Here is a 26,222-nt window from a genome sequence, read left to right as displayed (position 1 = left end):
CGTAAAATTTGATTGAATTGAATTGACCGTTATATACAGTGAAATCGACCATGAAACGCAAGTGTTTGTGCTATTAGTTTGGTTGGTTGTATCACACATCAGTTTCTCGAGTGTCTTGCAGTTTCTTGTTTACTTTTTTTGCCTTCGCTGATTGCCTTTGGGCTTGTACCAATGCCTTTGTATAACTCAAGCAAATCGTTGTCTGAGGTGAGGATGTCTCTAGCATTGACTTAAACATTTCCCGGTAGCACGGTAAGTAAAACCGAAATTCATGTCTGAAGTTTTCGTTGCAAAAAGTATAGGCTATTGGATTAGCTGCACTATTGGCAAATAGCATTATGTTGGTTACGGCGACTAAATCCCAAAAATGTTCGTATTCTCCTCCGTTTCCAAAATCCAGCCAGAGCCACATAATGTTATTTGGCAGCACGCAAACAGCGAAAAGAATGGTGACTACAACCAACATACGTACAACACGCCTCGCCTCATTTTGACGCGAGTCCACGAGGCCTCGGTCAGAACTTATCAAATTCCTTTCCTGGACACATTTGCGCATCTCATGTGCGATTTTTATGTACGTGAAAGTGATGATTATCAGAGGAGCTACGTATTGAACAAGGAAAAGTGTTAAAGTGTAAGTTCTCCGGTAATCGAAATGCTCAGGCCAGTTTTCCTCGCAGCTCATTATATCCTCGTCAAGGCGCAACACTAAGATATAAGGAAGATTGACCAATGCGGATAACACCCATACTGCGGAAATGATAGCTTTTGCACGTGGTATGGTAAGCTGGCTTCGTAGAGGATATACAATCGCCCAAAATCGGTTGAGACTCACCGCCACCAGGGTAAAGATTGAAACAAGCGAAGCGATAGTTTGGAGAGGATACAAAAGCTTCCACATGAGAGAACCATAAATCCATTTATAGTTATTTTCCTGAACTGGTATGTCAAACGGAATGCAGACACAGGTTATGGCCAGGTCAGCCACAGCGAGGTTCAGTATGAAATAATTAGTAACACTTCGCATCCGACGTCTTTTGATGATAACAATGCAGACGAGAGTATTCCCAGAGACGCTTAGAAGGAAGATCAAGGCATAAAGGAAAAGTTTAATTACTTTAAACTCTAAACTCTCATTTGGCGAGGTAATTACTTGTGCGAGGTTACCGAAAGCATCCGATGAATTGTCATCGAGGCTGGAATTCGCTATCATTTCTTGCACCAGTGCTATAACAATGTCAAGGAGAGAACGTAGACTTTAGATATTCCCGATGAAGGATTTAGTTCAAGAGGTTTCGAAAATTGTCAACTCTCTGCTGTTCCACATGAACAATGATGGCCTTGGGTACCGCAATGCCACATATGGCGTAAGGAATAACCATTTACACTGTTGGCAAAGAAACAAAGGTAACAAGATTAACTTATACAATCTTACATCGCAAGTTTAAGAATGTAAATGACTTCCTTGTTAAAGGCAATAGGCGTTCCACAATAAGTATGTTGATTAGCTTAGCTCTATCATACGAGACTGGGGCATCATCGCCTTAACGAGGAAATATAGAGAATGGCTAAACCTTGCTAAGATCCATATCGAAAATTATACACTATCGTTTTTCCTTTCCTTTCCTTTTTTGTTTCTTTAGGGTGATCTCCAATCTCCATGACAGTTAAAGATTAGTTCGGAAACGCACATTATATATAGCATAATCATGTTACAGAGACAGCAACTTAACGCCATTCAAAATTAAGACAACAAAAGCCTTTCAAACTTATATTATACATTAAGTTTATTTTTGAAAAATGGCTCATTTGTTCTGCATCTCTACAGGAAAATAGAAAATACAAAACGGTTCTTAGAATCAAACTAGGCGCCTTCGCCAGCGGCGCTTGCGAATGACGATTACTCACGCCCGAAACACGCGAGGCTACGTTTTCCAAAGGCCGTTAGAACATTCAAACAGATGGCATAAGGTTGCTGTGATTGTTTTTTTTTATTTTTTTGGCTGGTTTTATGTCGATTTGTCTTTCCACACACAATAATCAAACTATTGTGTAACCAGAAACACTCACGCGCGAAACACGCGAGGCTACAACACTCACGCGCGAAACGCGAGGACCCGGTATTGTGACGTTTAGGATACGTACGTACGGCGAATAAATATAGCATACGGTTGTATTTCTCTTTGGCTCGATTTTGGCCCTTACATTTTTTCCCGAACACATCCCTAACCTGAGAATTTTACGTAAACATGGACACTGGAGTAAAAAGGTTGAGCAATCATGAAAAGCACTCTTTATTCAAGGATTCAAACATCATGACCAATAAATCAAAAATAGCTTTGCTGTTATTGTAGAGAGGAAATGACAAAGTTATTGTCTGGCTTTGCTAATACCAACTAGCCTCTTCAATCACATGCGTTTTACACTTACTAGAAACGAGTGAATAATAACATCATGAAACGGAACACATTTTTTCCCGAAAGAAACGACGCACTCAAGGTCAAGATAACCATAAAACGAGAAAGATAGAATCAATTTCTCTACTTTAGTTAACAAAAACCCATCCCTTCCTTCAGTTTTAGGTTTCTTGCTTTGTTCTGAATTCTGAAACTTCATCCATTTACATCAATACCTCGTGCACTTACCTCAAATCCTAAGTTGGTGGATCATTACACGCGATCGCTGAGGTATAGTCTGCTTTGACATATGAATGTTCAATGTCACCTGACTCCCCTTGTGGTAATCTATTTCTAAAACAAAAAATAATAAAAAAAAGCCATTGACAAGTCTCGTCAGTAAAGTTAGTCAGGATGTATCTTTTTTTATTTATTTCTTTTTTTTACTGGCAGTCAATTTTTTGCATACCTTCTGACTAATGAAATAAAGAGAAAACGATTTACGTTAAAATAATCAAATTACATTTTGTTTTTTTCGTCCTCTCTATAAGTCGTAATCTGTCTCTTCCTCGCGGACGAAACTGATTTGAATAAATTGTCCTAGTAGGTAGAGTCAGACAAGTTCTCATTCCTGTCGTTGCAATGATTCTTTCATGGAAAACGATATTTCATAAGAAAGGAGTTCAAAATTAATATATCGTAGTGCGTGATAAACCTACAAAAAATGACTCTACTCCAAGCAACCAAAAAAGTGATCTACGAAGTGTCTGGAAAGATTTTCCACGTCATTTATTTGCTGGCGTTTATTTTAAAGCAATTTGGTCTCAGTTCTTGTGCATACATTGCTAGGCAAAACCGCTAATATTACAAATGCAAAGTATAAAAATGTATTTTGCATACATGTTCTGCATGTCTTCCTCACGTTTTGCATAGCGTGTCCCCAAGTATGTTTGGACACCAAACGCATTGTAAGCAGTTACAAATCGTTTGATCCTATGCTCAAAACAGAATCCCAAAAACTCTTAGAACTTACGTGTAAGATAAACACTGATTTTTTTTCTCCTGATAAGAGTTCACGATATCGGGGATCGATATCACTAAAAAAAAATATATCATATCGCCCCTTGTCGTCTAGGCGCTGTGATGTGCTGTTGGCAATTGCCCTCTATAGTAATGGGTCAACCCACTTGTCATAGAGGAAACACAGGCATGGGATCTTTATGCTTTTTTTATTTTATTTGATTTACAGTTCATTTTTACTCATCTCGATAAGAAAAGATCAGTCGAGGTGCTACTGAAGAGCCCTGTCACGGTAATAATGCTGCAGATGGAATATATTGTTTCGAAATAAGGCCATGCGTTGTGGCGTGGGGATAAAAGTTCCGTCTAGACGCTGTTGTTATGCCCGCAATTCTTTACTGTTCTCTTTTTTATCTTATGTGGTGCCGTGGGCTGTTACCCTACCCTTGGTAGGTCAACTCTCGTGTCACGATGCCAGATGCGGTTAAAAGGTAATCAGGACAGTGATATCTTCCAGAGATTGCGAATTAGATACCCGAATGTCTATTTACAATCCCTGAGAGACAAGTTGGAACATTTTGATTATCTTCCCCCAACAATTATCAATCAGTGTTGGAAAATGTGAATGGTTTGGCATTCGCGTTGGGTTTCACGGATGGCTTGTGTGGGCAGAAAATTTCTTATTGTACCAACGACCAATACTCTACCATCTTTTACCAAGTTGGTAATGATATCAGTTTTATGTCAATAATGCTTGATAACAATAACAAATATTCAAGGCAGATGGTGTAGTTTTCATGATTTCCTTTTCGCACCAGATAAATACATTATGAAAAAAGCTTTCCAGCACAATCGATGCGTGGCAACTAAAGGTTATGATAACACAGATACATGTATTAGCCCTTTAAACTATTTCTGAGTCACTCGGAAAATTTTTCGGACGAAATAATTTCAGTACAAGTATGGTCAGAAACAGCCATAGATTCCCAGTAGTAGTATGCTTTTATCTTTTATAAATTACTCACCGAGAGTTCTTCAGGAGATATATTATTCAACTATATTAGAGTTGAACAAGTCGTGACTGGCCAGGAAACGTGAAGTTATAGACTGAAAGTGTAACGTAGCCTAGGGAATGTTACACTTTGAGTTTGTCCTTGGAGGGCTATATGATATTGATCACGGATGGAACTCAGGCTTAGGCTGGTACATTAAGCTGTACAGGAAATGCTGTAAAAAAAGCGAAAGGGCAGTGTTGTTGATATTATCATTTATCTTAACGGCACACCTAGATACGCACAGAAAAACAAGATTAAGCAAATCACACTCAATACAAACGTCACTAAAAGAGTAGTGAAAACATTGCTTGGAATTTCGCTTTTGAGCATTGTTAATTCTAGGTTAAGAAGAGTAGATCACTGCGGAATGGAATGGAGTGTGAGAGGGCTAATTTTAGCCTGCAACCACAAAAGCAAATTAGCTCTACAGACCAACGTTATGACATGGGTTGTACGATGATAAGGGGCATGCATTTTGCGGCTTGATAGAGATATAGAGCAGGCGTCGGTAATGAAACAGTCGGCATTTGTGCCTGTGCAAATAATTGTGATCTTGCACCCGTATTTCATTGCGGGCAAATACGCTGCAATTCTTCGAGTGTTGACTGAGGGTCTCCAATAGGCTTCTTCAATCCCGCCATCCCAACCGGAATTTTCCCTCAATCCCGAGATCCCGACGGTTTCTACCGGCTAATCCCGATCCCAGTCATATTTTCTTAATTCCTTACTTCAGCAAAAATGATCCTTGAAGCTCTGTTTCAGATTCCCTCACAGCAGACTCAAATTAGCTGTATCTCTCTGCACTAAAACGATGATCTAGTTCATTTGTTTTTCATGACTGGTTTTAAACGAGTTTCGTCAGTCAATGAGTTATTTTCATGGTTTTTATAGCTGCTTTTTTTTGTTTTTTTGTTTTCTTTTTTTCTGTTTTGCCTCTTATGTTCGATAACACCTGCCTTCCGGATCACTTCGATCCCTGAAAAAAGTGTCTCTCGGAGATAGCGATCAATGATGAGTATTAAAGGGGAACTGAAGCCTAAAAATAAACCATTTTTAAATTGCAGCTTATAGTTCAAATAGCAATGTTCGAGGGTTTTTTCAGTCTTTGGGCCCAACTTCGCCTCGGAAAAATAGTTTAAAGTGGTATTTTAGCCTCGTAGTACGGCGGCTCAGAAAATCGATGTTAGCGGTCATTTTAGCTCGCTCTTACGTCACTGGTAGGGAAGAAAGATAATAAACCCGTACTCTTCCTACAGAAATTTGGTTTGGTTATGGAGTTATCGAAGTTGCGTGACTTGTAATGGGGATTAACTACGAAAATGAAATAGTAACAGTTGTTTTTCTTAAGTTGGTTCCCTACCACTGACGTCATAAACGACCGCTGCTGACCTATTTTGAGCCGACGGTCTTACACCCCTAAAAGCGGGGAAAAGGCAACTTCAAATCGAATTTTCTCGTAAAAAACAAGAAGTGAACGAAAATGAATATCGACACTTTATTACACGACTCGGGCAGTCAGAGGGCCAATAACTAAAATCAACCAATCAAAATGCTCTATTGCCGGTCAATATTCTCTTAGTATTGGACCGGGCACTGTTCCGAATGGTCCCGAATGATACCGCACATGTGTCCCTTTGAGTTTCAGTCGTATAATAAATCTCTTATTAACCAAGCTTGCTCGGGACCGTACTGGAAAAATATCGGCCCTCGGTCTTTTTTGTACGGACCTCACTGCGCTCGGTCCGTACTGTCAAGACCTCGTGCCAATATTCTCCCAGTACGGCCCTTGCGCTTAGTTAATAAGATATATTTATCTTACTCCTCTAAAGCTAACTAGAAATGAATGCAAACAATATATCAATTTTAGGTTTCAGTTCCCATTTAAGGGTACATATCACGACGTACTACGGCATCTTCACTGTTCACTACACATATGATAAGTCACCGTCAATCGCAACTCAGAAGACAAATTGCTCATTTACAATTTTCAGCCATGGCAACGATCATCTGGAAATTCCATAAAATCGAGTACAATTGTGCTCAACAGATACTGAAACATATATTCTTTTCGACCCCAGTTTAACAGTGCTACATATTCCGGCCCAAAATGCCGTAATCACCGGTAACCAAAGCGTACTACAAGAGGTTGAAATAAGAGCCTGTACGGATTTCAATTTCGAACGAAAACTATTTCTGTTTTCCTTTGAAAACCTACGATAAAGTTCGAACCTCTCTAAGTGGTGTCCTCTTTATGTCGCCGAAACGCTTCTGTTAGCCATTTGACCAAATTTGACGCGAATTAAAGAGTACGAGTCACTGTATCGTAGCTTTCAAAGGAAAAAAAAAATTTAAATCCATACAAACTCTTATAGTACGCTTTGGTCACCTACGGCTAAATTTAATGCGAAATGTTTATTTGATGATTGCTATCATCTAGGAGCTTCTTTAGCAATTCGCTGCAATTAAACTATAATTCTGCTATTGAAGCGAACATTTCTTCCCGGAAACGTAAAACCGTTCCAAGCAAAAAAGTTGCCTCGCGATCCAACGACGGAATTCCACCAACATCATCGTCGGCCTCGTCGTTATAAGTTATAAAACTCTCCATGTCCTTTTTCACTGTCCAAGTTCTCGCAATTCATTGTCTTCATTCGCAATGTAATAGTTCCACAAAGACATTTTAATAGTCACAAAGACATTGTCAAATTGGATTCTCATTACGGCCAAGGTGTCCAAGGTTCACGAAAATAGACCACAGATCACCATAGGGGTCACAGAGCAGCGTGACAGGGTCGTGGAAAACGTGGATGTCACCTAGGTCATTGTTCGACTATTTCCGACCATTTTCGACGTTACTAAGATGAGCTAGCTAAGATGACAGCTTGATTTTCTTTGCATATTTCAGCCTCTGGAGTTCCCGAGTCTCGGTTTCTTTAAAGCGACATTTCCCGATTCCCGCCTGTTAAAATCGCCAAATCACTTGACCCGGTCATAAATACAATCCCGAATCTCGTCCCCCTTTTCCTTCAAAATCTCAAATCCCGGCCTTCAAATAAGCCAAATCCCGGATCCCGAAAAACCTATTGGGGACCCTCTTGACTTCTTTAGCCCAAAATGTAGAACTCTTTGGTCAATACGTTATCAACAAGCCGAGCGTAACAATGTAACCACAATTTCCGCAAACAAATAAATATGGTCAGTTTTAAGTCTCTGATATAGCGGGATCATAAAAGATCGCATACCGACGGCAAAAACATCGTTCAGGGGGAACTTCGATGAATTATGTACAGCTTCCAAAAGTGTTGTTAGTTTTAACCTTCCCTTGTAATATGCGTCGCTCTTAAGAAATGCTTTTATAATAATAATAATAATTTATTACTTATAGAGCGCTATTTACAAGGACAGATCAACAGCGCTTTACAATCAATCCTAACCCATCTATCCCACCCCAGGGGAGGACATCCATCACACAATAATCTCGTGCGTGGGAAATTAACGTCTCCTACCACTAACCCTGTAGGAGACAGGACCTCCATTTATTCATCCCTATCCGAGAAGACTAGAATATCTAACCATTTCTTGATGATATAGTCTGTAGGTGGCATATTCTTAATTATTTTAAGGCCTTGAGCCGACGTTGGTCCGGCCGGGGCTCGAACCCTCGACCTCCCGCACAACACTCCAACGCTCTAACCGGGAGCGTTCGAATATGTTTTGTAATATGCTCTTTTTATTCATATTTTTTCAGGATGAGCACTATTTTTAGTTAGAGTGAAAAAATAAGCCTTAGATTGTTCGTACGTTTTTCGTCAGGGAAAAAGACTGTGCTCATTCATTGGGTACCGGACATTCGGATATCCTCTTAAAAAAGGCATTTTGTAAGCTTTAGTTGACATTAATTTTCATTCAACCTCTTTTGCCGCCTCATTCATAGTAACACCTTTTGGATATCGCGAAGGAAAGTAACGCCATTAAGAAACTAGTGAAACAAAATGAAATGAATGAGAGACGATTAAGGTCAGCTCAAAGTAGGTTTGATCAAAAAATGAGTGGATCTAAACGATCGTGAAACTCTAGAGAAATATACAACTCCTACTTTAAACAGCGTTTCCCTTGTTACCACCTGAATAAATTCCTTTTTTTTTTCCCTCTTAATTGTTGCAAAGATTATAAGAAACCGATATGTAGACGCTATATATTTATATACATCATGTGTGATGTGCGGAGAGAAGAATAATAAATGATTTGTTTGCTAAAGAGGATTAACCCGTCTGTGCCAAAAGTGCCTGCCTGTCCATATTGTAATTGCAAGTAAATGATCGAGCTCTTCAGTTTCAGACACTGGAACGTCTCCTGATACTAAATTAAGTGGAAAGAAATCATCAGTGATGAAGTTTCCTAAAGATGTCGAATGCATCACTCATCCGGTTCAGTACACGAGTTTATGGTTAAAATTCCAAACCATATGATCTTCTCTTCATCTTTTCTTTTTTCAGTTTTGCATCCAGCACCGATGACACTTCTCTCTCAAACTAGGTCTATAAAAAGTTGTCTTTGTTTTTCCGATAGTTTTCTAAGTTTTTTCAGGGTAAATTTTAACCAGTAGATCAGAGAAATCAAATTCACTGTCGGCAAAGAGCGCCTCAAAGGTAAAAAATTGAACGCGCTTTTAAGTGTCTTAACAAAAAGTGCGACAAAAAGTGACGCAATGCATATTTAAACCAACAGGAAAATAAATATGAAAATCCTGAGTACTTTGTTTTGTTCTTTTTCTTCAGTCGTTGTAAAATCGCCTATAGAGGATGTCATATTCCAATGAACTTACATTTACCTAATTCGTACTTTCATATATTTTTTTTTTTAAATCTGGGAACAAAGCTTTCAGGGAGTCGTAATTATTAACTGAGAACCTTTGCACGCGTCATCCTTTGCACGCGTCATCCTTTGCACACTTGATTCTCTACTGCGTTATCTGGTATTGATCACCAATACAGTGTACGCCACTGTAACTGATGTGAACAGAAAAAGTGATTAGAACTGTCACGTTTTCACATAATCATCACGAAAATTCGCAGTTGTGTTGCTTCGGGGCTTGCTAAAAGTTGTCTTTTGTCAGTTTAGATCATATTATGCAGATTGAGTATTGTGTTTCGATTTCTATCTCCATCTACGGCTTCTCTTGTTTTATCTCGATGGAAACTTATTCCTTGCTTAAAAAATTTGCGAACGGAAAAACAAACTTGCAAATTTTTATGAGAAAGATGGCTTTTTTGATAGTGGGAAGCCTACAGCAAATAACCGCATCGCGTTTTGCATAAAATAATAATTTTAAGTGTTCTTTTACGGAAACCTTTATGATTTTAATAGAGCGAAATTGTCTGTTGCTTTAAGAAAGAAAAAAAAACTGTATGCTTTGTCTTTTTGATCAGCACATTTCCAAGGCTTACTTAGCTGGGAGCAGATATCGGTCCATTTGTCACGCTTTGGGTTTTTTTTAACACACTTAAGGCAAAACACAAGGTTTTGCTTTTCTATGATTAATACAATCGATAATTTGATCATGAAAATGGTCTTTTACCCTGGCTTGCTGTTTAGTGCGATATGCTGGCATTGAAGGTAAAGTTAATTTTCACGCAGAACGCGTTTGATGTTGACAGGGACGGCATCGTTATACCAATATCGATGTTTATATCAAGCTTGGCGTAATTTTTTATCAACGTAATGCTTTGTTGATCTCCAACATCCTGAATCCTTATCAGACGAAGTACCTTTCGGCTCAATTGAATTTTACACACGTGGCCAGAGTTGGAATAATTGCTTTTCTCGCCAAATCCGCCGAAATCCTGAATACGTTCGCTTTATGATAAAGTGATCACACATCTTTTCATGTACAAAATGAAGACAAGCTGCTGCGATGATGGCATGATCGTGGTACGTTGGGAATGCAAGGAACGCTCGGCCATCAACGTCATTTAATCAGCCAAACATTATCTGTTATTAGCCAGGTATGTTACCCTGTAATTTCTTCGATGATGTAAGCGAAATAAGATTAATGTTGATACCTACGAAAAACTCCAAATTCCAAGGTGTGATCGAAAGGGACGATCCCTCTCACAGCAGAGGCAACACGAAACGCAAGCGGATAATAATGAAATGACATTTTTTATCAAAAACCTGGCTACAATAATCGAAAGATATATTCTAAGTTACAACTCTCCTTTTGCCATAAACAAACTTTGTATATAATTGCGAAAGAAACTAAATTTAGTCGAGTAACTATTTCGTGTTGACCTTCGCCTTCAGTGAACACTGAAGGCGATTAAGACTCAATAAAGCAATGATCTGCCTGAAACGATAGGAAAATCTCTAGTGCCTCAGTTTTGATTTTGTTTTGTAATAATGAGGCCAAGGTCTTTCTCCGCGAACAATAAAGTTACTTTCAGTGTATGGTAATACCTTTGAACAGCGTTAAAAGTAGGGTAAGCTCGACATGCTATGGCGCATGATCTCAACAGATTAAATCGATTACTTTATATTCAAACCTGATCTTTAAAGATTAAAAAAGAAATTTCTAACGTAGGCATCAGGAAATTGGGAAAATTTTCTTCTCACCCACAGAATGAACGCATAAGACAAATATTTCTTGGGTGATTGTCCATTGCTCAGGCAAAGAAGTTTCTCTAAAGCGAAAGCTACTTACATATTTTACATCAGTTAATATTTTTCATTTTAAGTTATACGTTAAAACCGAAAGGTCCTGCTGTAAAATGGGGTCAGAAGTCCATCTAAGAAAACGAACAAACAATGCTTTTTTGTTTTCATTCATCTATTTACTTATTTTGTCATTCATCCATTTATTAGGCGTCACTTGCGTTAATTTTTAATGACCTGTAGATCATAAAGCGGGTTATGGTCATCCATTGACGTTAAAAAATTCTTCAAAAAATTTGCCACATGTTAGAACCACGGGGTTCCATCCACAACACTCACTGTTTCCCGGTACACGTTTCTGTCTGAGGATTGAAAACTCAAACGGGCTCGATGACTTCGTTTTATTTACAACTCAAGTTCAACTAAGCCAGTTGAAACTGGTCACTCACTAAAAGTTTAGCTTTCAAAACTAGTCACTTTGTTGGGTCAGAGACCACCTTAATTCACGAAGGTCTGAGGCGGCCCTGGACTCACGGTAATCTACTTTACGTGAATCGTTCAAACCACTCAGATCGTCTACGAGTCAACGAAACGTTCTGCTAAAGATAAACTTTTTTTTGGGATAGTGATCCACAAACGTTAAATATGTTATTTCTTACCATTTTGAAGGAAATAAAGCTAAAGGTGTGCCTGTATTGCTACTAATAATGGTAATAATAATAATAATAACAAAGGAAAATGTACCGAGATAAAATATAAAATTAAGAAAAATAAATGCAGTAATTATCTTGGAGTTTGCATTTTTGGCAAACAGAACCTGACATATTGTTCGAAGACGTTTTAAGCTAATTAGATGGATCATTGCAAAACTGAGTAGAATTCAAGATACAATCGTTTTAATACAATCTAGGAATAGGAAGCAGTAGGACGTATAACATTAATTGAAGTAATTTCTCAAAAGTGCGTTGCAAATCCAGAGTTTACTCACGCCATAGCGATCGAAAAGTCGGCTTCTTTTATTTCGCAAGTAAAAGCTAATTATTGTCCTAAAATTTGCTAATTGTAATTTACGATGGCTTGAAGCTTTAACCTCGAGAAAGGGGCCGCTTAAGGGAATCTAAATGATTTCGAGAAGCTATAAGTGAATTCGTTAAAACGAAAACGTGACAAACGTGACTAATGTTTATTGACGAGAAGTTTCGTTTACGAGTCAAACGTGATTTACTTGCGTGTTACCACGTTACGTGTGAGTCAATATTGTGAGCTAAGGAAGCAACATGTCACCTCTTTTGTTTGGGTTCAGGCGGAGTTAAAAACGTCCTCAACGCCTTTGATAAGGGGAGCATTTACATGTCATTTCGCTTTCTCAACTCTCGACTACAAAAGGAAGATTCGTGCTTCCTGAAACACTAAATTGGGAGTTAGTCTTCACCCTATTACGGTAAGGCGTTTTTTGTGGCTTTAAGTATGACAGAGAAGAGGAAGAAATGGAACTTAGTTAGCATGTGAATAATAGTTAACACTCTTGCATGTTAGTTCCTTATCGCCTTGGTTCGTAATGCTGGGCAGCTAAGTTTAGGTTACCTGCAATTTCTTCTTTTCTCGTCGACACCTTTTGTCAAATAATCCTCGTAAACTGTTCCACCTTCTAAATAAGTGCGTGTCAGGTAAACATCGAAATTAGCAACCGTTGCGTGTATCCCTTAACGTGGTTTTTTTTTTTTCCATGAAGGTAAGGTTAGATCACATCAAAATATCTCATGGCACAATGGTGTTGGTGAATACACACTCCCAACAATTACTTAGAAGTAGATTGAATGTCCTCTTCGACGAAAAAAACAAAACAAAACAAAAAGCAACAACAAAACAGCGTCGATGATAGTAAAGGCATATAAACTTGACAAATGAAATTTCTAGTGAAACTATTCAGTATTATGGAAAATAATCGAATATTTGTATTTCTCATAATATACAATTCAACTTTTTTTGAGAGTATCCATGACTGAAAGTGACATATTAAAAAAACCTTGACGATCGCAGATATAAGTGCCTTTAAGAAACAATGACAATGATAATAACAATAATAATGATAATAATAGTAATAGTAATAATAGGTAAAATAAAATTAATAATAAGACTTTTCGTTTTTGCAAATGTCAACACGACTCAAATGGGCCCACCATGCTATAACTGTAACCATAATGCTTTTCAAACTACAATCAGCCTTCTGTACAAGTTAAAGGTCTCGTATCTCAACCAGAGCGCCTTCCAGCTCTGTATTTACTTTTCAATAGTTTCTAACAAGGATTGTTAAATGAATATTGTGTGAAGAGAATCTTCATCAAATCGAGAGCTGCAGCATTAGCTGAGTGTGGAAAGAAGGTCTTAGTAAATATAGTTTTAGAGACGTGAGCAATAGGAAACTCGCGTTCAAGTTATGTAATCAGATTCTGATTAATAGGCGAAACATCGCTGCAAACGTGGTCATGAAAACAAGGTAAGTAATCGACGGGTCATAATTTCAGTATTTACTGTTATAAAAAGCAATCTGAGGCTAGAAGCTAACATCTCTCTTACAGAACAAACAAAAAAATCATCGGAAAATTACAGGACGATCGTAATTTTTTTTCCCGACATGTCACTTGAAATTTCTTTATTTACAGTTCGCAAATCTGCGCTTGTTCTGTCGATATTTCAAAATAGCTAAAAATCATTTTGGTTTACCAAAAGAAACTAAATTTTTATTATTTTTTTTTTAGCTTTACGATAAAAAAAGTACATTATATTCTTGGAAGTAGCATAAACTTTTCTGGAAGCCATTCCGAAACTTTCTTTTATTAGTTCCTTTGTGAGCGGCAAAGTTGGCTTATTAATTAATGCACAACAATAGATGTCCTTTTCAAAACAGAAATAAAATAACACATTTATAGAAAGTCTCATAGGAAAATTGCTCTTTTTCTAAAGCAAATTCAAGCAAAACAAATTAAATAAGGCTCATCCGACCTGAAACCGAATAAGAAGGCTTGGAACTCGATCTTTCGTTTTAAAATCAGGAAGCCGCAAACAATACATCTTCTCCAAATCTTAATCTAAACAGCGGGTGTTCACAAAAAATATTTTCTAATTCTGTTAAGCTTCTCCTTGTTTTGATACATTTTTTTGTCCATTTCGTATTCAAATCTTCTCGATGTTACACTGGTAATTGTCATAAGTCGGCCATGCAAAGTGTGTTTTATGTGTTTACGATCGTGTCGCACTAATTTTAGGTGGACAACTGTGCGTAATGAATTCATGCTTATACTTTAAAATCTCGAAAAAAAAAGACAATTTTCGAACTAAAACTTGTCTGAAAAGCAGATTATGCAATTGTTTCACTAGCTTTTCTTTGACACAATCAATGCTTTGCTTATGCAGGAGGCTGAATATGACAGTTGTTTAATTTAAGGTAGTCAAAACTTCGGTGAACAAATGGGTTCAATTTTGCGCATATTCTCAGTAAATACGCCGCTCTTTAAACTATACTTCTAATTTGACAGACACATCGTTGTGAAACGGTAGAAAGGCGAATAACCTACATTTTGGACGGCACTTTTTTTTAAAGTAAGTCACATGTTAGTTTTGGATAATTGCAATTACAATTATCATTTCAATCTGGCAACTGCGTTCAAACGTGGACATGTAACTGTTATTCTCACGCAAGAATCGTATAGCGATTTGCATTTTCTGTGAGCCATCATCATGGGTTGCTAAGTTAGGCGTTGTACGAGCTTTGTACTATTTCGATTTCAAGAGATTGTAGTTTTAGATTATTTTAGAATTCCCCTCACAAGACGATTCTGAAAGTAGGATTAATGCTTTATTGACGACGACGTATATTGAAAAAGATTGCAAAAATTATACCATGTGTTAAGGAAATTCGAGAACATTTTTATGTTGGGTAACTATTCAAAATTTGCATGATGAATCGAACTTCATTTTGTCTATGCGCGTTGACCGAACCATTTAGAGACAGAACTTAGGCATCTGAACAAACACGGGACTTGAAGCATCCTTTTAACGTATTTACTAATGTAATAAGGCTATATATATTTAGCCAGCAATATTCAGTGTTGCATGGTGCACCAGCATTGTGGAAAATATTTAATAGTTCTAGAATAGTTAGCAATATAGGATAGCTAAGTTAAGTTTACGAATCCTTCGGTTATGAATAATAAATAATACCGGATAAGCCACTTAGTAAACAAATCTTCTAACCTACATAATCTCAAAACGGGTAAAACATTTCTTCTCCGTGATAAAAACTAAAAAAAAAATAAAAAATAGAAAAGCAAAACAAAACAAAAACATCTTTGTAGCTTGATTTAGAATATTTGTCATAGTCGCTGAATCTTTTGCCCTATTATTTCTTACTCAGGACTGAAAAGGTTCTTTTCGTTTAGCGTCAGGCAAAACATTTGTTAACTGAGGAAGGTCGCACGAATCGATCTTCACAGCCATCCGAGTTTTAAGTTTCTCCTAAGAGGAAAATCAACAACGAGCATGGTTAAAGTAAATGTTGCAGTTGACATGGCAAAATAGAAAGTAGGTGAAAAAAAACCGTCTTAATCAAATTTTGTTAGCTGTCACCGGCTGGAGTCTATTTCTAAACAATATCTGAGTAAGAATGTCTCGATGCCCGTGAGTAAAATTGTTGAAGCTAAACTGAAATCATAGATAAACAACTTACACCCCATTTCCGATAATAGGGGAAGAAAATATTGGCATATTGCTTTGATTAAGTGAAAAGAAGTTTCTCGTTATTGATATTCACATTTTCAAGGTGTTTTATTACTCCCGAAACAAAAATGTTTATCACTTTGTTTTCAATATTGCAATAGACTTTAAGGCACAAGGCAAATAACTGAAGAAAGAGCATGTTTTAGCGAAATTCACTACGACTGACTGGCGACACACGATATTCATCGGCGCAGTTGGCGAAGAGTTACGACCCCCGCCATCAATAAGAAAATGACATCGATCTAATAACCCTCACTGTATCAGCAGGCTCACTACAAAACAGCAATTCATAAATGCGCTATTGGTCAACTTTTAAAATTGTCTCGAATCACTCGGTATCATCTCTTTGAGCTGCTTCCTGTGTTTCCTCTGTCATCACCTTTTATTCTTCTTTTAGATCTTTTTAACAAGAATAAGAATAGAGAGTGGATTGATATTTCGTTGCGGCGAGCGGCGCTTAGGTCGGGTTTGCTAAATTTCCCTCATATATCGCGAAAAAATTTTCTTCTGGTTTTACATGTTTTGTTTGTTCGTATGATTATATGCTTTTCTTTCGTTTTATTTTGTTTTGCTAGGTTTGTCTGTTTACGCTTCGTGTCGAAGAAAATTTAAGCATTATGGGGATGTCATCTCGACCTGACCCAAGGTGAATTTGAAAAAGCCCTTTTATTTATCGAAACAAATGAAGAGATTAATCAAAATAGTGTTAAAAAAAGAAAAAAAAAATGATTAAAATAGTCGTTCCTCGGCCTGGCAAAAGAAACACTATCGAAGAAATTGTTTTCAATAATTCTTTGGCATTGAATTTTAAATTTTTAATAAGTTAATAGCTCTATGAGGTTTCTTGAAGTGCCTAAAATTGAAAGCAATGAATACATTAGGTGCCTTAAAAAGTGCGGCGAATTGCTACCCATGATCACTGATATGATGTTGCTTGGACGCCGTACGGAAATTGGCACTTTAATCAAGCGGTAATCCATTCCTAAACCTCAGCTCTGGTTCGATTATTTTGTTGATTGTCAATGAGAAAGTTCACTCGAGAATTAAATGTTTTAACGATATGAAAGTGTCCTATCGAGTTTGTTTACTCTCCAGAGGTGAACCAATTACAGCTGTACTTATCAAACATTTATTCTCTTTGCAGATCCTGGTGGTTGGTGATAAACAGCCCGAAGACGTTTTAACTGAGAAAAAAAATCGTCAGGCATTCATAAAGATGACCAATTCAACATCAAACAGTTTGCTTTTCAATCTTACGAAAGACAAACTTGGTGGCTATTCGGATAATGTCACTCGAGAGTCCAATGAAATTCAAGTGAACGTTTACTCAAAAGTTTTGAAGCTCACTTTGTATGCAATCATCTTTCTGGTCAGCGCCATTGGAAACACTCTCGTCTGCATTATTATATTCAGGAAGCGAAAGATGAAGACCGTTACAAATTATTTCATTCTGAATCTGGCTTTCGCAGATCTGACACTCACGCTGATTTGCATCCCATTTGACATACCTGTTCAAGAGATGAATTATAAATGGCCCTATGGTTCGTTCATGTGTGGTGTCCTTTATCCGCTCCAGACCATGTCCTTATTTGCATCAGTGTTCACACTAACAGCTGTCAGTCTGACTCGTTACTGGGCCATCTTACACCCGTTACAACGACAGCTTAGCATCACCCACGCTAAGTGGCTGATTGCAATTATTTGGTTGCTGGCCATAGCACCTGTCTCCCCGTACATCAATGTTCTGGGAATCGGCGAAACCGGGTCATGCGACGAAACCTGGAAAGACGTCCAAAGCAGGAAGGTTTACACGGTAGTTCTCTTTGTTGCACAGTATGTTGCTCCTCTGAGCATTATCGCCGCAGCGTATGTAAGCATTTGTAAGGAGTTAGGAAAGAAGAAGTCAGAAACAGAAAACAGATTCCTTCAACATGCCAAGAACGAAGAAGCTTCTAAAGTTACTCGCATGTTGGTTGCTGTAACCATTCTGTTCGCAGTCTGCGTTCTCCCAACCAATATCATGTGGTTATGGCTGGACTTTGGCAACGCCGAGGACGAATTTTCAGAATTCTGGGAGCTGGTTGCATTTTGCAACATTTTAACTTTTGCTAACAGCGCTGCCAATCCAGTGTGCTACACCATAACAAACGCAAATTACCGAAAAGAAATCAAGTGTCTTCTAAAAGGATGGTTCAACGGGCGAGACGAAGTTTCGTTAAGATCTGAACATGAGACCAGAATGCTGGACATCTCCAGAGACCAAAGTTGTAATCGTATTACAGTTGACACTTCCATGTAAAAACTCCAACTTTTATCGGCATCTCCAGCTTTAGTATTTATTCTTAACAGCTATAAGTGTGAACTCCATAATATGCCTTCATGGTAAGATTCACTCGTTAATGCAATAATTATGTTTTATTGCTAACAAAATGGCCTTGTTGGAACGTCACTAAAGAGAATTAATCTCGAGTCTCATCATTCCAAATCTCAACGGTTTTCAATGCCGAACCGTTGCAGCTAAACCTTATTTTAATTTTTTATTATTATGATTTTAATTTTTTCATTTCAGCCTGGCTTAAGCTACCAATGGTTTGGGTTATCAGTGCAAGTTTAGCTCATTTCACTTTTGCATGATAATTGATCGCTTTTTCCACCCGACTTAATGTTTTAGCAATTTATTTTACCTACAAAATAAACCAGGACATAGCAGCCCTGGAGGTTTCATGCCTGCTGGTATCAAATTGAATATAGTTTACACAGTCAAGCTGACTCTATAATTATAATAGTAAAAAAAGCCGATTAGTAGTTGACTTCTAGGAAGTACACAGTTGGTAAAGTACATAATAATAGTAAAAGAAACTTAATAAAGGTAATAAATTAAAAATGACTTGAAGATAGATTTGATCAAAACATTGCATGGAAAACACCTTGACCGTTCTAAATCTTCACATGGATGTGATTGAAATGAACAACATAATTAAGAAGAATGTTGACCGTTCTCTTCTTTTAACATATTAGTTCGAATTTAGAAAACACCGGCACTCATTTTAGCTTCTTGACTCTGCTGGCCTGCAAGTCAGCACACCATCTAGAAAACTTCTAAGATCGGTTCTCGCATCGTGCAGGATAACAGCTTAGATTTTCTTTATGCTTTCGAGCTTGGGTCATAAGACGTAGAATTGTAGAATCGATGGATCGATGAAAATTCAATCTACAAAACTAAGGCCAATGAATATTCTTAACTTGGGCTAAATAATTTAAATTTGTTGTCGCAGTATCGCAGGACTGAGGGGTGAGACTCGACGACAACGGGCGATTCGTGAGTATGTAAAATATTAAAGATGGTAAATAGGCGACTCATCGAAAAGCGAGGGTCAGCCGTTTTTTTCTAATTTTTCGATTTTGCAAAGTACGGAGAATGACTTGGCCACTTAACATAAATAACTGGCTTAAAATATAAAATAACTGGATTAAAATATGAAATACTGTCAGGCGGTATTGAGACCGAGAAGACTGATGTTTGTAGGCTGTCATTTATGGATTCAGTAATCGGCGGGCTGTAGCTATAGGTCACTGAGAAGGTACGAGAAAGAAAAGCATCAAGACTGATTATGTCTATGTAGATAGAGATGCTTTGGTAAAGACAAATAGCGTTACTCTTAAGAGTCATGTCATTCATTAGAATTATTTTAGTGAAAAGTGTATAGATCAAACGGAGCATAGACAATACAGAATATTTACTAATATGATCTGGTTTCCATAGAAGTTTGATACATTATAATATTTACTGACTAATAAAATTGGTCGTCAGACATAGTTATCACTCAACTGCGTTATCTACAAGGCTAATAACATCACCCACGTTCTCTAGTTCGGATCTTTAGGTTTACCATATCATTCTACATCGTTACCTTTTTAAGGTAAAGTATATTAATCCCTACTTTTACTTCTTCTTTTTCGCTTTTTTCGGTTGAAACGTTCTGTCATCAGGCATCTGAAGTTATCGATAACTTCGGGCTTGTAGGCGCCGTTGATTGAGACGTCCTGTATCATTTTAAGAGAACTAAGAAACTGAAAAAAAAAGAAACTGAAAATAAATTTGGAGAACAATCCATGAACTCTACAAGGACCATTCTGAAGTTTTGCATGATTGACGTTCGAGAAGTTGGTTTCAAAATGATGTGAAAACGATCATTAAATCATTTTTTTTTATACTCCTCATTTCCCCAAAGAAAGGGATGCTCCATTACTTCCTAGGCTTGGAAAACTACATTGTGTATCTTTTCAGATTCATCAGAAATTGTAAAAACCCTGATTTACCTCGGACTGTATGTTTTGAGGTCAAAAGGTATATCACGTAAGTCGCCTTCTCAATTACGCTGTTGACTCTTTCAAGCAGTTGAAAGGCAAAATCAAAACAATAGTTTAACAAAAAAATCCTGAACTTTACCCTTTCAATCGGCCAATTCTCGTTTTTTGAGATTCTCAAGCCAAACGCCGGGGAGCGACAGAATCAAAGTATATATTTGAAAAAGTCCAATGCATTTTTCAAGCCATTAGAACATCGTGAGTATGCTTAATGACCCTTCAACACCTTGAAATTGCTTCCTACACCGTTACTTGAAATCGAGCTATTTGTGAGGAGAGTAATTATGAGATTGTACTCACCAAAAACAATCTACTCCTCTCGAAAGTTTTGCTTCTCCAGGAAGGCCTGGGTTCAAACGACGCAAGTCATGGACGAAGATGACAGGATTGGTTACGAAAAGCCTAAATCATTGAAGCATTTGCTGAATAATTTCTGTAGCTACACGACTGCTGACGGACTTGGGCGGCTATCAGAGAGCAGCAATGTGATTAGTCGCTTGTTATGGAGCTTATTTTGCATCGGGAGCATCTACAATGTTTGTGCTGCAGGTGTATAATTTGTTTTCAATATTCCTCAGTCGTCCTGTCTCAACCATGGTTAAAGTCGAACATGAAAGCGTAAGTGTTCTTGGTTTACTGCAAAACAGCGAACCCCTTTGATTGTTCAGCGAGATCCCTGAGAGCATATCCAAAAGAGCTAGCATACAATGAATGAAAAATTCATCGAATTCAACTTGTTTAGCCTGTAGTTGGAGCTACAGCATCGTGTAACACAACAGGCTAGAGAAACCATCCAAATTCAGATAAAATCAAAGCGCAAACAAAAATAAGAAAAAAGACGAGAAAAACACCAACAACAACAAAACAAAACAATTCATAAAAAAAATAATAAAGCAGCAGCAATGAATTCTAAGAATTTTAAAGCAGATGGATCCACGTTACGCACTTTTCAAAAGTTATCCCTAATGGCAGCTATGGCAATGAAGCATGTTATTGTGAGGGCTTTGCCTGTATTATTGTTAATCCACATATATGCATCTACATTAGTAGATGTTTAATGATCGATGGTTGTGTTTACCGTCAGAATGCCAAGTTTCCTGCCGTGACCATATGTAACATGCTTCGCTATGATAAGCTTCCAGTCAGCTACATCGATGATATAATTGCAAGTATTAGCTCACACGGTAAGTACTTAGGGCACCTCCAGTTTTTCTAAGGCTTGGTTTCCATGCACATCAATACCACTAAGACTGTCTCAATTGACTCCAATCGGAAGACTCAGACGGTCCGAGCAATCATTTGGAAACCAGGCTTAAGAACAAACTCAGGTGAAGTGGGAAGTCAATCTTGCATGTTGTTATTGATAAATTGGTCCGAACCATATTATTCCTGATCGCTCGAATATGTGTTGGGACGCTCGATGAAGCGGAGAGCAGGCTTAAGGACCTTAGTCGTTTTGTGATGCTTTTGATAAACGATCCCCAGCCTCATTCCTAATAAAATTAAACGCGAACCAGAAAAACAGTATCTAGTACACAAATTCAAAGAACCAGTCTTGTTTTCATCCCTATTGATGACCGTCACCTTTATTTCTATTCAAGTGAACTTATCAGTTTCAATCGAACAAAGCACAAACTTTGAGGCCTTACTTGCTAAGATTGCAGGGGAGAATCATTCAACACTGTTCAAACTAGGTCCTCAATATGAAGATTTCGTGTTCGAGTGTTCTTTTAGAGGCTATGACTGCAGGTAACTCATTCATCGCTCGTTTCTGTCCAGAAATTCATCGATTCAAAATAGAGGATCCGATATGCCCAGATATGCAATGTTAAATCAAGTTGAACCTATTTTCTACCAGAGCTGAAAACATTTTACTAGCCTTTTCATTTGGTGTCGATGCTCCTGGACAGGTTTTTTTTCTTCGAAACCGGCTGACCTATTTCCGATCGATGTAAAATGCATGTAAAAACTATGAAGTGACAGGATTCATAAATTTGGATTGGAGCTAATTTCATTTAAAATAAGAAAGCTGGCCAAGTTGGCCGAATATAGGCTCTAATAAAAACTGAGAAACTATACCCTGCTATAGCTAGCCATCTGGATTACTGTTAGTAGTATTAACAAAAAACCATACATATCTCTTAATCGTTTATTTCTCTAGCGGTTGCGCTGCCTTTCGGCGATATTCAACCTTATATTTTATTTCATTACCGCAGAAACTATTCAAAGCAATGGCATAACTTTTGCGATTTTCGTTTTGGTAACTGCTTCACGTTTAACGGCGGACTGGACGATTTTGGTGGGCCTCAGAAAATTTTACACTCACACAATACTGGACCTGCTGGAGGTGAGATTGTCGGTGTATGTTGCTCATTTCTTTTATAACTTGCATAAGGTCAGCCTATGAGCATGCTTTTTTATTCACTGGATGCGTGACATGAATATACCCCGACTGTGAGTTGGAAAGTATACGATTTCTGTAATAACTTGACTATTGAGAAAAATAATATATCATGATTGGATAACCATGAAGGAAATATGAGAATATTCACTTTTTTTCCTCTTTGATCGATGAACACTATTCTGTAGAAGGCGTCCTCACTAAATTATAAAGGAAATTTAAACTGAAATTTAATATGATCGAGAACGGATAAATCGTGTATCAGGCTGGTAAGGCTAGAAAAACTAAACTACAGTTTTTCTTCGACTGTCCTTAGTTCTGAAATTGAAGTTGTTCATAGAACAGTCTCAAAGCACCCCACAGTTATCTCACGCTGCTGGTGCCAGGATTGTCATTCACGACCAGCCGGACAAATGCCATTTCCAGAAAATGAAAGTTATGATGTTTTTCCGAGCCCTTCAACCTTATTTGCCATCAGAAAGGTGTGAATGGAACAGGCTTTATTTTCGTAGGAGGTCTTTTGGCAAGCACTTTCATCTCAGATAATATGCCAGATAATTTTCGGACAAGAAAAAAAAATTAAAAACCGTTAGTCTATCTATCTCATCATTCTGGCGATGTCTCAGGATGATAGCGAAGGCACAAGTAATATAATGGTAAATCATCCCAAGTGCTAATAATCATTATAATTGTTAAGTGCTTTTACTGGAAATGCTTTGTAAATTCACCAAGAAGGAATAGTCATTAAAATATTTTTTCTGTAGCCAAAGTTAGAATAAAGGCTGATAATTTTTAAAGAAACTGTTTGGGGCTGCGTCGGTGGGGGTAACGAAATAATTTGAATATATCAACAAAGTTGAAATGGTAAATTAGTTCCGTTACGATTATAAAAGCTGACGTTTCGAGCGTTAGCCCTTCGTCGGAGCGAATGACGAGGGGCCAACGCTCGTAACGTCAGCTTTTATAATCGTAACGGTGGCCAATTTATCATTTCAACTTTGTTGATATATTCAAATTACAAAGTTAGAATAGTCTATGATTTTCAGGCAACAAAGAGCTCCCCAAATGTTCATGATGCCGACTATTTAAAAAAATAGGGCGTTCAGGATTAGTCTAAATCACCACAATGGGTTACTTCCGTTGACGCTGCATAGTCTTTGACTATTAATATTACCTATTTTACCATTGCCATCATTTCGTTTTTGTTTGTGTGTTTGTTTTCTTTTCTAAATTCGTGTTACTAATCTAAGTTCTTGATTTTGTGTCCCAGAAGAATGTGGTCTTCATATATTCATATCAGCATATCAGACACTGTCGAGTAGAGATTTTAAGTTAATTTTGTAGAGAGGAAAAATAAAACACCAAAAACATCAAATCAGTTGCACTTCTTATTCAATGTAAATCAAACGTGCAAGAATTAAATGTTAAAGAAAATGAATCAACACATGTGAGAACAAAGACATGATCAGTATGACGAAAAAGTGGCACTATGGTGAGCTCGCGAGTACTGTGCAGAATATAATTATAATCTACAGCGATTGTTTTATTAAAAGCCAATGACCATGTGATTCCAAGAGACAGAATTGAGTCGTCATTTCCACAATAATATTAATCTCCCCAATTGATCCACCATATTAAATTATCGGTCTTCCATCTTTGATGAGACACTCTCTCCAGAATCTTTAACTTGGACGTCTTAACGCACAGAAATTTGCAGTTTAAAATCTTCTCCTTACTCTTTCCTAGGCATCGCATACCCACGAGTAAAAACTGCAATAGTCCTCCTTTTCTTCCGTTTTTGCTTTTTTCGTTTGTCTTGTTTTTTCTTGTATCTTTTTTTTTTCTTTTTCTGTTTTTGTTTGTGCTGTTTTCTTTTTCTTTCTCTTCTGTTAAACTTAATGGTTCTTCTGAAAAATATAATTGAAAAGCTAGTAATGTCCTCATTTTCCATATTACACTTTACTTTGTTTAGGATAAGGTGCAGGTATTACCTTTAGAGTTTTGCCAATACTTTTTCAGGTTTTTACCAAAGGAAATCTAACTACAGTGAGTAGAATTGACACGGAAAAAAAACAGTAAAGAGCAAAATTAATGAAAACATGTCGCCTCGAATGCCTGGTTTAGGAATGAAATGGATTCTCTTGTCGATGAACAGTTTGTGTTTATCGTAAAATTGTTACAGTCTACCAGTCAAGGAGACCCATGGTTGATTAGATGAGCCATTCAAAGTGAAGCGGTAAAGTGATGTTTGATAGATGGCAATAGCACAGTTTCTCGGGATAATACTTCAGTTCTAGAAAGAAAATAGAACAAAACAAAACAAAAAAATTAGGATAAAGGACGCCACAGATGTAAACACAGCGTGACTAATATGTAGGGATATGAAAATAGTATTGTTACCTTAGAGCTCCTACCAGACGATTGTTCAGAGGTTCGAATCGAAAGACGGTTTCTTTCATGTTCGACACTGTGATTAATCGCCAATTTACTAATTTTTATTTTCCTTGGAAAGAGGGTAAGAAACGTTAACATAACACACTAAACTTAGCAGTCCTAAACAACTATACATTCAGTCCATTTGTTAACAAGAACATCCCACAATTATCATATCTAGCATATTCCGAATGGAAAATGTTGGCCACAATTTCGTATGTTTAAAAATGAATAACTCTAAACAAAGCCGCACGATAAATGAATTTCACAAACTTTTCAAACTCAATTATTAAAATAAAAAAAATTTAAAAAATAAGCATAAAACTGAGAATAAAACAGGTTGCTCGTCAACTTTTTCTTTTCCTAATTTGTTAAAGCTTTCCGAACTGTCAAATGGTATTCTATAGATCATGTTGTTACTTAGCAGGTTGAACCTTGAGATATTTTTCTCATGTTTACGTTCCATTGTTCAGCCCGTTTTACTAATTAAAGTTGATTAATTCCCGCTGTGACTTTTAGCAGTTTTGTTGGCTTGTATTAAAGGTGAAGGTAACAGCGAAAGAACGAGAAATGTCCCAAATCACTGGATATCACGAGTTAAACAAAAGGTATGACGAGATTTACGACTCCATCAACATTTACTTGTTACTTCTTTAACCAGCTACGAATCGTTAGTCATGCGTGTGTGATTGTGAGCGTTTTGTTTTAGTCAAGACCACCATAAGCTTAATGACACGATGATGCCGCCGGAGTTATAACTCCTCGCTTTTTAAAACTTGACTAACTTAATCATCCTTTCCTATCATGAAGTACGCTGCGTATTAATTCGTCTTATTTCGCTGAAGCAAAGATACTTTTTCAATTAGTTGCGCTAATAATAATTCTGGCCCGTGAGATTATGCTTTTTTGTGGTTACAATAAGAAGCATTTTCCTTGTAACCACTATTGTCTTAAAAGATGGAAAAATTTAGATATGTGGGTAAATGTATTTTTTCCTCTCGAAAAGAAATTAAACATTTGAATCATGCTGAAGAATTTGACGCTACTTACTCCTTCCAGGACTATTTAACGACAAGCTATTATTCATTTAATTCGGTGTGATTTCTGAAGATAACATGGGAA

General features: G+C 37.3%; 3 protein-coding genes and 1 pseudogene across 14 annotated transcripts in view; 3 read left to right on the top strand and 1 right to left on the bottom strand.

Moving 5' to 3' along the window:
* LOC111335624 (QRFP-like peptide receptor) lies at positions 1–4,700 on the bottom strand. Its single transcript, XM_022941597.2, has 3 exons — positions 4,442–4,700; positions 2,646–2,750; positions 1–1,387 (listed from the first exon to the last, which is right to left on the bottom strand). The coding sequence occupies exon 3, from the start codon at positions 1,211–1,213 to the stop codon at positions 92–94; it is 1,122 nt and encodes a 373-aa protein (XP_022797332.1). The 5' UTR covers positions 1,214–1,387; positions 2,646–2,750; positions 4,442–4,700; the 3' UTR covers positions 1–91.
* A 5,589-nt stretch (positions 4,701–10,289) lies between these two features.
* LOC111335622 (neuropeptide FF receptor 1) lies at positions 10,290–19,710 on the top strand. 10 transcript variants are annotated; one of them, XM_022941587.2, is made up of 4 exons: positions 13,345–13,619; positions 14,659–14,722; positions 16,474–16,544; positions 17,043–19,710. In XM_022941587.2, the coding sequence occupies exon 4, from the start codon at positions 17,115–17,117 to the stop codon at positions 18,195–18,197; it is 1,083 nt and encodes a 360-aa protein (XP_022797322.1). In that variant the 5' UTR covers positions 13,345–13,619; positions 14,659–14,722; positions 16,474–16,544; positions 17,043–17,114; the 3' UTR covers positions 18,198–19,710. The 10 variants fall into 10 exon arrangements, with proteins under 10 accessions (XP_022797321.1, XP_022797324.1, XP_088582320.1 ...); XM_022941589.2 differs by lacking the exons at positions 13,345–13,619; positions 14,659–14,722 and adding an exon at positions 10,327–10,476; XM_022941588.2 differs by lacking the exons at positions 13,345–13,619; positions 14,659–14,722 and adding an exon at positions 12,434–12,563.
* A 130-nt stretch (positions 19,711–19,840) lies between these two features.
* On the top strand, positions 19,841–24,241 carry LOC148727488 (bile acid-sensitive ion channel-like; annotated as a pseudogene). Its single transcript, XR_015989120.1, has 4 exons — positions 19,841–20,884; positions 21,351–21,450; positions 22,483–22,613; positions 22,984–24,241. The product of XR_015989120.1 is annotated as a bile acid-sensitive ion channel-like (transcript).
* Positions 24,242–25,630: 1,389 nt separating this feature from the next.
* The window catches only part of LOC111335605 (epithelial sodium channel subunit alpha-like), a 9,246-nt gene continuing 8,654 nt past the window's right edge, over positions 25,631–26,222 (top strand). Inside the window, exons 1-2 of one of the 2 annotated variants that reach the window (XM_088726187.1) lie at positions 25,631–25,708; positions 26,160–26,222. The exon at positions 26,160–26,222 is cut by the window's right edge and continues 260 nt beyond it. In XM_088726187.1, coding sequence (XP_088582313.1) covers positions 26,216–26,222 — 7 coding nt within the window. In that variant the 5' untranslated portion in view covers positions 25,631–25,708; positions 26,160–26,215. The remainder of the gene's footprint in view (positions 25,709–26,159) is intronic. The other variant, XM_088726188.1, reaches the window with a different exon arrangement.

This window comes from Stylophora pistillata, chromosome 7 (genome assembly GCF_964205215.1).
Source record: "Stylophora pistillata chromosome 7, jaStyPist1.2, whole genome shotgun sequence".
NCBI lineage: Eukaryota > Metazoa > Cnidaria > Anthozoa > Scleractinia > Pocilloporidae > Stylophora > Stylophora pistillata.
The sequence above is the reverse complement of the archived record's forward strand: the minus strand, read 5'-3'. Positions and strand labels throughout refer to the sequence as shown.